The sequence below is a fragment of the Macaca mulatta genome, chromosome 6, assembly GCF_049350105.2.
Source record: "Macaca mulatta isolate MMU2019108-1 chromosome 6, T2T-MMU8v2.0, whole genome shotgun sequence".
NCBI classification, from domain to species: domain Eukaryota; kingdom Metazoa; phylum Chordata; class Mammalia; order Primates; family Cercopithecidae; genus Macaca; species Macaca mulatta.
Window position 1 is genome coordinate 84,593,909 of NC_133411.1, and position 12,540 is coordinate 84,606,448.

At 38.9% G+C, this 12,540-nt stretch overlaps 1 protein-coding gene across 3 annotated transcripts in view; it reads right to left on the reverse strand.

The window, feature by feature from the left end:
* AP3B1 (adaptor related protein complex 3 subunit beta 1) overlaps positions 1 to 12,540 on the reverse strand; it is a 298,620-nt gene that overhangs the window by 237,156 nt on the left and 48,924 nt on the right. For all 3 annotated transcript variants that reach the window (XM_028849534.2, XM_028849535.2, XM_028849539.2), the window contains exon 3: positions 5,790 to 5,864. In XM_028849534.2, the coding sequence (XP_028705367.1) occupies positions 5,790 to 5,864 (75 nt within the window). The remainder of the gene's footprint in view (positions 1 to 5,789; positions 5,865 to 12,540) is intronic.

Below are 12,540 nucleotides of genomic sequence, written 5' to 3' on the forward strand. Positions count from 1 at the left end.
TCCTCCTGCCTCAGCCTCCCTGGTAATTGGGACTCCAGGTGCACACCAACACAGCTGGTTTGGTTTTTTAAATTTTTCTTTTAAAATACTCTTTCTCTTTACTAATTATATTCAGATCTCACACTACAGTTCTCTGGAAAGTTTTGAGGAAGAATGGGCCCAGTTCTCCCTCATCCCCTTACAATTTATTTCTCAGCAATACCTTTATTCACCAAGTACAGCCAGCTTTTAAAACTGGATTATGAACTCTAGAATATATCACAGAGTTTATATTGGCAATACTGAAACATTCAGAACCACAGCTGAGCTAGCAGGCATTGCTATAATTACTCACTATTGGAGAAGGATTTCTGTGACTGTTATGGCAAAAAGCATAACAATATTAAATCACAGAAGGTTGCAAAACACTAAATTTGTTCTACTTCTGTTATAAGAATCAATCAATATTGACCACAAGAGGCCTATGCACTGACAGGCTGCAGGTGTGCAAAGAAAGCCTACCTTCCCTGAAACCATTCTGTGACCAGAAATGGGAGTAGTTATAGCTCCGTGACTACATCATTCTCTGATCGGTTACTTTCATTCAATGTTATAACACTCCTTGCTGTAAAGCTAATCATAGCAGAGCCCCAGTAGGCTGGAAGAACACAGACAGATCTGTTTAATTAACTTATCAATACTAGTACATCAAACTTCATGAGTTATTGACTAAACCTTTGATTATTTTTGTACTATAACCACTGATTGCTTACTAGGTCACTTTTGGTATCATTTGACATTTAATGGTAGATGACGTACAGCTCACCTGTGTGTCTAAAGTAGCGTGTACTTGTAAAAATGAAATTTTGCACTTGAGAGGAATGAAACATTCAATTTCTGAACATAAGTTTTAAGAAATTTATGTCAATTTTCCCAAAACATTAAAGGCTTAAGCATGTTTCAAAAAAATAAAATAAACAAGGTATTTAAAGAAGGAAAGAAATCCAAAACAAATAGACCAATAATTATGTTTATATTGACATTTTTGTAACAGAACATTAGTCAGCATACCAGAATCTAATTGTAAAGGGAAAATATGAACAAATGGAAAAGTTCTCCTACTGATAACTATTTGAATAGTAAAATAGTTCTGAAGGAACAATAATTAGTATGGAATTTTCTGTTTACAACAAGAACTAGAAGTCCTGAGGGAACTAGCCAATTTACCACCAATTTCTAAGGACTTGGTCATTTCTACCCATAACTAAAACATTAAAAAAAAAAAAAAATGCCAATACCAGGTACCTCCCAAAGGATGGCTAATACCAGACATTGATAAGGAGTCAATAATATTAAGAAAGAAAAGAGAGGAAGGAATCATCAAACAGGAAAGATGGCGCTGAATGGGCTAAGATGGGTTCTGAAGCCAAGCAGCCTAGCTTTGGATTCTGACTGCCACACGCTGGCTGTGTGACCTTGATCAGCTAATTTAACCTCTCTACCATCTTGTCCTCAAACATAAAACACAAGTAATGACAGAACCAGCCCCACAGGGTTATTTGTGAGGGCAAAATGAGTGGATCTATGTAAAGCACTAATAACCTAGGTCAGACAGGTTTTTTTAATATTAGCAATTATTCCTATTGCTACAGAGAGACTCTATTCCTGATAACATTAAGACAAGCTTCACCTATGCCTCATAATTTTTCTAAGTTAAATGTTGATTTTTTCCAGATATTTGGACTTTCTTATACCATAGGCCATAAAACTAATAAACATATCAAAGTAGAAGTTCAGATAGCATGGCCATAAGGTTATCAAAGGGAGAGTAGTTTAAAATTATCAATTCAGAATTATATATGGCAATAAGCACATAATGTTTAATAAATATCTACTAAATTAATCATAAGTAAAATTGATTTTACTCAAGAAATCTACAATCTACACAGATTTCTTCCATTAATTGGTGTTCTAGAAAGAAAGTATGGTTTATCAAGTCATTTAAATCCAGTATTAATTTAATTCATAAACTGGCCACAACAATACAAGTGTTTTGATTTTGGTTTATCCAATTTAGTGTAACTGAGTTTATAACAACTATTTCATTTTGATAGAAAAATTCATCTATCTGAAATATAGAATGCACTTCCTATTTAATGAAAAAAATTAAGGGCTGGGCACAGTGGCTCACACCTATAATCCCAGCACTTTGGGAGGCCAAGGCAGGAGGATCACCTGAGCCCAAGTGTTCAACACCAGCCTGGGCAACATGGAGACGTCATCTCTACAAAATATTTTTTAAATGAGCCAGGAGTAGTGGCACACACCTGTGGTCCCAGCTACTCAGAAGGCTAAGTCAGGAGGATCACTTGAGCCCAGGAAGTGAAGGCTATAGTGTGTTGTGTTCATGCCACTACAGTCCCAAAAAAAAAAAAAAAAAAAAAAGCAAGAAGCATACTTTAAAATATGAAATCGTTTTTAAAAGTAGGTTTAGGCTGAATGTGGTGGCTCACACCTGTAATCCCAGCACTTTGGGAGGCCAAGGTGGGCAAATCACTTGAGCTCAGGAGTTCCAGACCAGCCTGGGCAACACGACAAAACCCTGGCTCTACTAAAAATACAAAAAATAAATTACATGGGCATGGTGACACAAGCCTGTAATCCCAGCTGCTCGGGAGGCTGAGGCAGGAGAATCACTTGAACCAGGGAGGCAGAGGTTGTAGTGAGCCAAGATCGTGCCACTGCACTCCAACCTGGACAACAGAGTGAGACCCTGTTTCCACAAAAAAAGTAGGTTTAAAATACCTATCCTTAAAATTCTACAATCCAGTGATGCATTGCTTAACAATATTCTGAAAAATGCGTTGTTGGACAATTTCATTGTTGTGCAAACACCACAGAGTGCACTTACACAAACCTACATGGTATAGCCTACTACACACCTAGGATATATGATAAAGACCAGGGGTCTACACACCTAGGATATATGATATACCCCAGGGGTTGGAACCAGGCCACACAGCAGGTGGTGAGCAGTCGACAAGCGAGCAAAGCTTCATCTGTATTTACAGCTGCTCCTCATTGCTTGCATTACCCCCTGAGCTCTGCCTGCTGTCAGATCAACAGCAGCATTAGATTCTCACAGGATTGCGAACCCTATTGTAAACAGCACACAAGAGGGATCTGGGCTGCGTGCTCCTTATGAGAATCTAATGCCTGATGATCTGTCACTGTCTCCTATCACACCCCAGATGGGACAATCTAGTTGTAAGAAAACAAGCTCAGGGCTCCCACTGATTCTACATTATGGTGAGTTATATAATTATTTCATTATATATTACAATGTAATAATAGAAATAAAGTGCACAATAAATGTAATGCTTTTGAATCATCCTGAAGCCATCCTACCCACCCAGGGTCCAGGGAAAAATTGTCTTCCACAATACTGGTCCCTGGTGCCAAAAAGGTTGGGGACTACTGATATGGCCTATTGCTCCTAGGCTACAAATCTGTACAGCATGTTACTGTACTCAATACTGTAGATAACTATAACACAGTGGTAGGTAGTTGTGTATCTAAACATAGAAAAAGCACAGTAAAAATACAGTATTATAATCATACGGGACCACTGTCATATATGCCAAGAAATGCAAGTTGGAAAAAAACTAAAATGAAATTTTAAAATGTTTCTAGTTAACCCAAAAAAGGAATAGGAAAAAGAAAAAACTAAAAGAGACAAAGAGAAAAGAAAAATAGTAGACTCAAATCTAAGTAGATCAATAATTAAATTAAGCGTTAGCAAAATAGACACTCCAATTAAAAGGAAGAGATTGACACACAGGATGTAGGGAAAGCTGCAACTATATGCTGTCAACAACAGATGCACACTAGATATAGGCAGACAAGCTGAAAGCAAATGAATAAAAATGATATGAGAAGGTTGGAGTGGCAATACTAATAACAAATCAAATATGCTTTAAGACAAAACATATTAACAAAAATAAAGGATTTATTTTATAATAAAAAGGTCAATTCATCAGGAAAACCCAAAAAGAGTTATGCCTAATAGGAGTACTTTTAAAAATAAGCAAAAAATACTAAATTAAGGGGAAAAATAAAACATTCCAGAATCAGCCCAGGAGCGATGGCTCATGCCTGTACTCCCAGCACTTTGGGAGGCCAAGGTTGGCAGACTGCTTGAGCCTGGGAGTTCGAAACCAGCCTGGGCAACATGGTGAAGCCTTGTCTCTGCTAAAAATGCGAAAATTAGCTGGATGTGGTGGCATGCACCGGTAGTCCCAGCTACTTGGGAGGCTGAGGAAGGAGGATCACCTAAAACCCAAGAGGTCAAGGCTACAGTAAGCCACGACCATGCCACTGCATTCCAGCCTGAGAGATAAGAAAGAAACCCTGCCTCAAAAAAAAAAAAAAAAGGCCGGGCACAGTTTGTCACGCCTGTAATCCTAGCACTTTGGGAGGCTGATGCAGGTGAATTGCTTGAGCTCAGGAGTTAGAGACTAGCCTAGGCCACATGGCAAAACTCTGTCTCTACAAAAAATAAAAATAAAAAACTAGCCAAGCATGGTTGTACATGCCTGTAGTCCCAGCTACTTGAGGGGCTGAGGTGGGAGGGTCGCTTGAACCCAGGAGGTCGAGGCTGTAGTGAGCCAAGATCACACCACTGCACTCCAGCCTGGGTGACAAAATGAGACCCTGTCTCAATAAAAAAGCAAAAAAAAATCAAAATCATGATTGGGAGATTTAAAATCCCTCTCTCACCAACACTATCGATCACATTTAGTAAAGTAATATTTTAAAAGCATTAGCTCCAAAATGTTTTCTCTCTTTTTCTCTGGTTGGTTTTGCTGGCAAGAATACTTTGAATATTTAAAATCATCAAACAAAACAGAAACAACTTCACTAGCAAAAAATGACCATACTGTGCACAGAAAATAAAATCGTAACTACAAAATTAGCGAACCCTCTGAAATCACACACCCATCCTCCTTCCACTCTCACACTTGCCCGTGCAAAAATGTTTGTGCACTTTCTCTCTCTGTTACCATAACCACGTTCCCTGGATTAGAATGTTTCTGTTATTTGTTAATGAGCTTCGTCATCTGCCAATAAAATGGCAAACAAATAGCAGCAGTAACACATTTTTAATTTCATGGTGAGGGAAAAGCTTTAAAGCTTTAAACTGAGAAAAATTTATCAATTAACCAGGCTTTTTCAATTAATTTATCAATTAACCAGGGTGGAGAGGAGAATGTAATCTTAATACTAGACTATATCAGTCTAGCTTACAGAAAATAGCATTTTACTGGGACATGTTCATTCAATAAATCCACATATATGTACTGAGTGCTTAGTACATGTCATGAGTAGTCTAAGAAACTTGGGAAATATTCTTGGGTTCAGTCCTAGAAGTCCCAAAGAGCCCCACATCATCAAGGTCTGGATATACCCGACCAGGTCGTTTTCACTGGACATATGCTATCTTAAAATTCAGTCCCTGGAACACAATTTAAACTAAACGGGCCTCTAGGAACAGGTGAAAACTCAACAACTTACCATTGTTCAGTCAGGTGAATCAATCTGTTTTGCTTTTCATATTCTCTACCAAAACTCCAAAGCTAGGATTGTGTCTACTTTTTGTTCGATCTTACCTACATTTAAAATTAAGGACATTTTAATCATAACAAAAATCTAGTGATACTTAAGTACCTTATGTTGCATTACACTACATGAAAAGTGTATGGTCCCATGAAAACAAAAGGAATCATAAAAATTATAGATCAAAACAGTACCTCAATATTTTTACTGGCCACATTCTTCACAACAGCAGGAAACAGTTCAGATGCATTTTTCCCTTTTGCAATCATCTGAAGAGTATACAAAACAGACAATATAGGAAATTCTATATATATTAAATATTTAGAAGATTATGTCAACAAATAAGCTATATAATTAACAGCTGAACTCTTTTTGAATCACCTTACCTCAACTATTTACAGCAAATAATAAACACTCTCTTGTATAGCAATATAAATACACAAATACATAGACACAATAAAGAAGAAATATTTAGTAATTTAAGATATGTATTTAAATATTTTAATAGTTTTCTCTGGCTAACTGGGTTGTAAGTAATTTTTTTTTTTAATTTTTTTAGACAGATCCTACTCTGTCACCCAGGCTGGAGTGCAGTGGCTCAATCACAGCTCACTGCAGCCTCGACCTTCCAGGTTCAAGTGATCCCCCTCCTCAGCCGTCTGAGTAGCTGAGGCTACAGGCATGTGTCATCATGCCTGGCTAATTTTCAAATTTTTTTTGTAGAGACAGGGTACCACTATGTTGCCCAGGCTGGGTAAAAGCTTTTTAAAAATATTTTTGCTATTGTCTATTTTCCAGGATCTGACATTAAAGATGTACTGCATTTGCAATGGGGGAGTTGAGGGAGGGATGAATGTTACTTTGAATCAACTACTTATGTGACCCTTGGCTTTCTTTTCATAGGTTACCCTACTTCTGCAACCATTGCTTTTCAAAGTTTCCTTCACAAAACATTCTTCCTCTGCCCACTAAAGTTCTGTGCACCACCATCTTTTCAGCCTACACTGTTCTACAATCTCTGAAACTCCTAAGATTTCATTCACCATTAGGACTAACTCTCACCTCTATATGCGAGTGTAAATTCCCCAAAACTGTAGCCCTAATCCAGCCTGAGTTCTAAATCTCTAACTAGACATCATTAGCTGGCTCTCATACCAAACTTGCTATGTCTAAAGCCAAACTCATCCTTCATGATAAAATGACATTCATGAGAGAATTTCCTATTTCCACAGTTCTCCTAGACACTAAAAACCACAGAATTACCCTGGTCTCGTCTCACTTCTACACAGTAACTAGGTCCTGCTAATACTTCTCACAACACTCATGTTAATCCCTTCCACTGCTATTATCCTAACACAGGTCAGTATCACCTCACAGAGAACTTTTCAGTCTCCTCTTTCTATCCATAATGTACACCACTGACAGTTTAATATGCTTAAAACACTACTTTGTACATGTCAGCCCCCCTAAAAGATTTCAAAAGCTTCTGTCTAGAGTTCAAACGATTTTATGTAATATTCATATATTTTCACAATGTACACTAACATCCCTTCTTAAGCTCTCTGACCTAAGGCCCTATTAAATTGACCTTACTCACTACTAGAACATTCTCTGGCTGCCCCACAATTCCTCTGCTCAGATCATGGCCCCAGCTTTCTAAGTTCTACCCTTTTGTCTAAAGCATCATCAAATTCTACTCCTTCTCCCTTGCTAGAGCCATCTCCTGACACCTGGCCCACTGTGTCATCCATTCCTAATTTCTTTCAGAATTTTTTTTTTTTTTTTAAAGACAGAATCTCACCCTGTCGCCCAGGCTGGAATGCAGTGGCACAATCTTGGCTCACTGCAACCTCCGCCTCCTGAATTCAAGCGATTCTCCTGCCTCAGTTTTCCAAGTAGCTGGGATTACAGGCACCTGATGCCACCACTGGCTAATTTTCGTATTTTTAGTAGAGATGGGGTTTCGCCATGTTGACCAGGCTGGTCTTGAACTCCTGACCTCAAGTGATCCACTCCCCTCAGCCTCCCAAAGTGCTGGAATTACAGACATGAGCCACCATGTGCAGCCTCCTCTAGAATATTTTAATCTACACTTATTATTTGGAATTTCCTGTGCACTATCTTACATTTCTATTTATTTTAGTTTTATATCTATCTGTATTCCCATTTTGTCTTTCTCATTCTCAGATTATAACTTTATGTCTTTTAAAAGTCCAGACTTTGGTAACCACAAAATAAAGTTCAAACTATAGAGCAACTTGGGGGAAAGGGATTCCTTATGAATTACACACCATATCTAACAAACTACCTTTAAAAAGATATTGGCTTTATTAATTTACAACACATGTTATATAAATATTATGTGATATTTTTAGCATTATAATCCCCGTTAGCAATTTCTTATATGCCCTTTCTATATGATAGCCTTAAAATATTCTTGAATACAAGCTAGTCTTTTTATATTCTATTTCCTTACCTGTGACACTCTTTTGATTTGAGTATTTTGTGAAACCTGCTGAGCATTTTGGAGGGTTTACAAAATACTGAAGCTAAGACATCTTTCTATGATTTGTACACCTCTCTCCATTTTCTCATCTTTGAAATAAGAGAGGGATTAATGTTCTGTAGGACCCCTGCCATTAATTAATTAATTAATTCATTCATTCAATGATTACCTAAAGTCAGACATCCTGTCCTATGGTATCCTACTCCATGACTATCTAACTTTATTCTGCAGAATGTTATTCAAATATGAGGAAGGAAAAAAACACCACAATCAAATTCACTCAACAAATATGTGCTGAGAGGATACTTTCTAGCAGGGACTATCCTAGGTCTTAGGGATCCAACCATAACCAATACAAAGTCCTTGCCCATGTGGTGGTTACATTCTAATGGGGCGAAGGTCAATAAACAATAATAGTGAGGTGGCAATAGACTACTGTGGAGAAAAATAAAGCAGTATCGGGGGATGAGAAGTGCTGAGGTGGAGGTGAGAGTTGCTCTTTTATATAAGGTGGTCAGAAAAGGCCTTCCTTTAGGCAGGGATGCAAAGGAAGAGAGAAGGTGATCCATGTGACTAGCTAGGGAAACAATGGTTTAGGCATGGCATGTGCCAGGAATAGGAGGCCAGGAGAGTCAGACTGGAGTAAGTGTGGGGAAGAATGATGAGAGATAAGGTCAGAAATGTATAAACTACTGTAAAACGAATTGCCTTTTACTATGAGTGAAGCAGGAGACCAATGGAGAGTTGTGAGCAGAGGAAAGACATCATTAAATATTTAGCAATGACTCATATTTTAAAAGGATCTTTCTGGCTGCGATGTGAAAAATAGACCAGAAGATATGATAGCATGGAAAACAGAAGGCTACTGCAATTATACAGAGCAAAGATAGTGACCATAGTGAGAATGGGCTAGATTTGGGATTTATTCTGAAAATAGATTATATATGATATAAGAAAGAAGGGACATGAATTAAGAAGAACAACTGCCTGTAATTCCAGCACTTTGGGAGGCCGAGGCAGGCAGATTACGTGAGGCCAGGAGTTTGTGACCAGCCTGGCCAACATGGTGAAACCCCGTTTCTACTAAAAACACACACATACACACGCAAACACAAAATTAGCCAGGCATGGTGGCAGACACCTGTAATCCCAGTTACTTGGGAGGCTGAGGCAGGAGAATCACTTGAACCTGGGAGCCAGAGGTTGCAGTGAGCCGAGATCACGCCACTGCACTCCAGCCTGCACAACAGAATGAGACTCCATCTCAAAAAAAAAAAAAAAAAAAAAGGACTACAAATGACGAACAGGAGAAATGGAATTGCCATTAACCATGATGAGAAAGACTAGGGAAGAAGCAGGTATTTGGGGAGATGAGCAATCCAGAGTTTGGTTTCAGATATGCTGAGAAGCCAGCTGAATATATGGGAATAAAGGCTACAGAATACAAGAGATAGCACTGGTTAGCAATATGCATTTGGAAAGGGATGAGATCACTACAGGAGGACAGACAGACAGGGAAGTAGACTGAGGGACAAGACATAGTACAATCCCAAAAGTAGAAATTGTGGCCAAGCGTGGTGGCTCACGCCTGTCATCCCAGCACTTTGGGAGGCCAAGGTGGGCAGATCACAAGGTCCTGGCCAACATGGTGAAACCCCATCTCTACTAAAAATACAAAAATTAGCTGGGTGTGGTGGTGCGTGCCTGTAATCCCAGCTACTCAGGAGGTTGAGGCACAAGAATCGCTTGAACCCAGGAGGAAAAGGTTATAGTGAGCCAAGATCGCACCACTGCATTCCAGCCTGGCGACAGAGCGAGACAATGTCTCAAAAAAAAAAAAAAATGTAGAAATTGTGGAGTGTTGGGAACCAGTCTCAACACCACCCATAGGGCACCTAAAGTACGGTGGAGACAAAGGATTGAGAAGAGACAAGTAAAGAGTAAAGGTCAGGAGCCAGGGGGCCACTTGTACTTTTGGAGGCTGCAAAAGACTCAGAGCTCTGGTCTCCACACTGTTGAGTACAGTCACTTAGATCTGAGAAGCAGATGTTCAGGGAGAAACAGTGAAAGGGAGGCAATGCGTCATAGGTGTAATCTATAGCAATAGTGGTTTAAATGAACCTCCTTTGTGCTCAAAGAACATATCTTTAACTTATCGGAGAGTAGCTAGTGGGAGCGGGCTTAACTAGGAGTCTGCACGTCTGTTCACATTCCAGTGTTTCAAAGGAGTGTCTTTCTCCTTGAACACAGTGTTTACAGATAAGAAAGCAGGTCTCACTCTGAGCATGGGAACATGATGGCAATTAGGAGACTTTCCTCCTCAGAGGCCTCTTGTGGTTTTCCACAACTTATTGTCCCATATTTTTATGGCCAGTTTATACAGGCACCCCACAAGCCCTTTTCCCACAAGCCCTCTTCCCAACATGGAGAAAGGAAGAAACCAGCAAAGAAGCTTTAAGACTCCTTGAAGCTCAGCAAAGAAGCTCTAAGACTCCTTGAAGCTCAGTCCTTCTCAGTATTCCTCCCTATCCACTCAGATAACATACTTCTCCCACCCTTCCCCCTTCTGCTTCAGATGAAAACCCTGTTCCTGGTCCCCTTGTACTCTTTTTTTTTTTTTTTTTTTTTTTTTTGAGACAGAGTCTCGCTCTGTCACCCAGGCTGGGGTGCGGTGGCCGGATCTCTGCTCACTGCAAGCTCCGCCTCCCGGGTTTACGCCATTCTCCTGGCTCAGCCTCCCGAGTAGCTGGGACTACAGGCGCTCGACACCTCGCCCGGCTAGTTTTTTGTATTTTTTAGTAGAGACGGGGTTTCACCGTGTTAGCCAGGATGGTCTCGATCTCCTGACCTCGTGATCCGCCCGTCTCGGCCTCCCAAAGTGCTGGGATTACAGGCTTGAGCCACCGCGCCCGGCCCCCTTGTACTCTTTTACCCAGAACAAGGAGCATAGGAATTGAGGGGAGTCAAATTTGGGCCCTGCAGGAAAAGTAAGGTTCACAGGTGGAAAGCACAGGAAAATATGTCCTTTTTTTATTTTACTTGGTTGAAGTTCCTGATATTTGAAAAAGCTGCAGTACCAGCGATTCTGCCCTTTGAAGGTGACTCTCTAGATAAAAGGTGAGAAAGGAAGACAAGTTTTCAGGTAAAAGGTGAAAGTCATGTTTAGGGAGCAGCTGGGCAAAGTTGAGGAGATAACACAAGGTCATTTGTAGCTCTAAACTCTCCTAGGTTCCAATCATGCCCTCTGCTAAGCTCTTAGATAGCTTCTACCCAAGGTAGAGATGGAATTCCAGAGTCCCCAAAGAACATTCACTGGTTGCAGGCATCTAATTAAAAGAGTGATTAGTTTCTGATACCTGTTCTCTAACTTCACACATTTGACTTTTACTTGTTTTTCATTCTTCAACCTTTGGTGGCCTCAGCCCCAACATCAATGTTTCACTTACAATGGGTATAGCCTAACAGCACTGTATTTTGGGAAATTTGATTGATATACTCTCCATCCAATCCTCTACGTTCATGAGGGAGATGGACATAACTTAATTTTTTCATAATGTCTTTGTCTAGTTTTCAGACCAGGATAGCACTGAACTCATAAATTGAATTTAGAAGTATTTTCTCATATTCTATATTCTGGAAGAGCTTATGTAGAACTGAATGTTCCCTGTTGAAATTTTTTTAATGAAAACTTCAATTACTTTATTAGATATAGGACTATTCAGATAATCTAGTTCTTCTGGAGTAAACGTCATAGCTTATCTTTCAAGGACTTTGCTCATTTCAACAAAGTAGTCAAATTTATGGGGCTAATGATGCCTGAAATATTCCCTAATTGTCCCTTAAATGTCAACAGAGTCTTGCATTTCTGATATTGATAATTTGTCCTCTATTTTTTCTTGGTCACTCTGTCTATAGATTTATCAATTTTATCAATCTTTTCCAAGGACTAGTTTTTCATTTCACTGATTTTACTCTACTGTTTTTCTCTAGTCAATCTCATTGATTTCTACTCTACCTTATTACTTCTTTCTTTAGTTTCAATTTGAGTTTAATTTGCTCTTCTATTTCTGCTGTTAAGGTAGATGCTCAGAGTACTGATTGGAAATATTTCTTTTCAAACATAAGCTTTTATTACTATAAATTTCCTTGTAAGTACTGTTTTACCTAAATCCTCCAAACTTTGATATGTGGTTTTTCAATTTCATCCTAATTTCCTTGTGACTTTTACTTTTGACTCATGAATCATTTCATCATTTCTAATTTTCAAATATTTAAAAAATGTTTTGATCTCTTCCAATGACTGTGTTTAGTTTAATTCTATATGGTCAGATAACATACTTTGCATACTTTTAATTCTTTTAAGTTTGTTAAGATTGTGTTTTATTGCCCAAAATGTAGTCTATCTAACATATAAAAAGAATGTATATTTCGCTACTGTT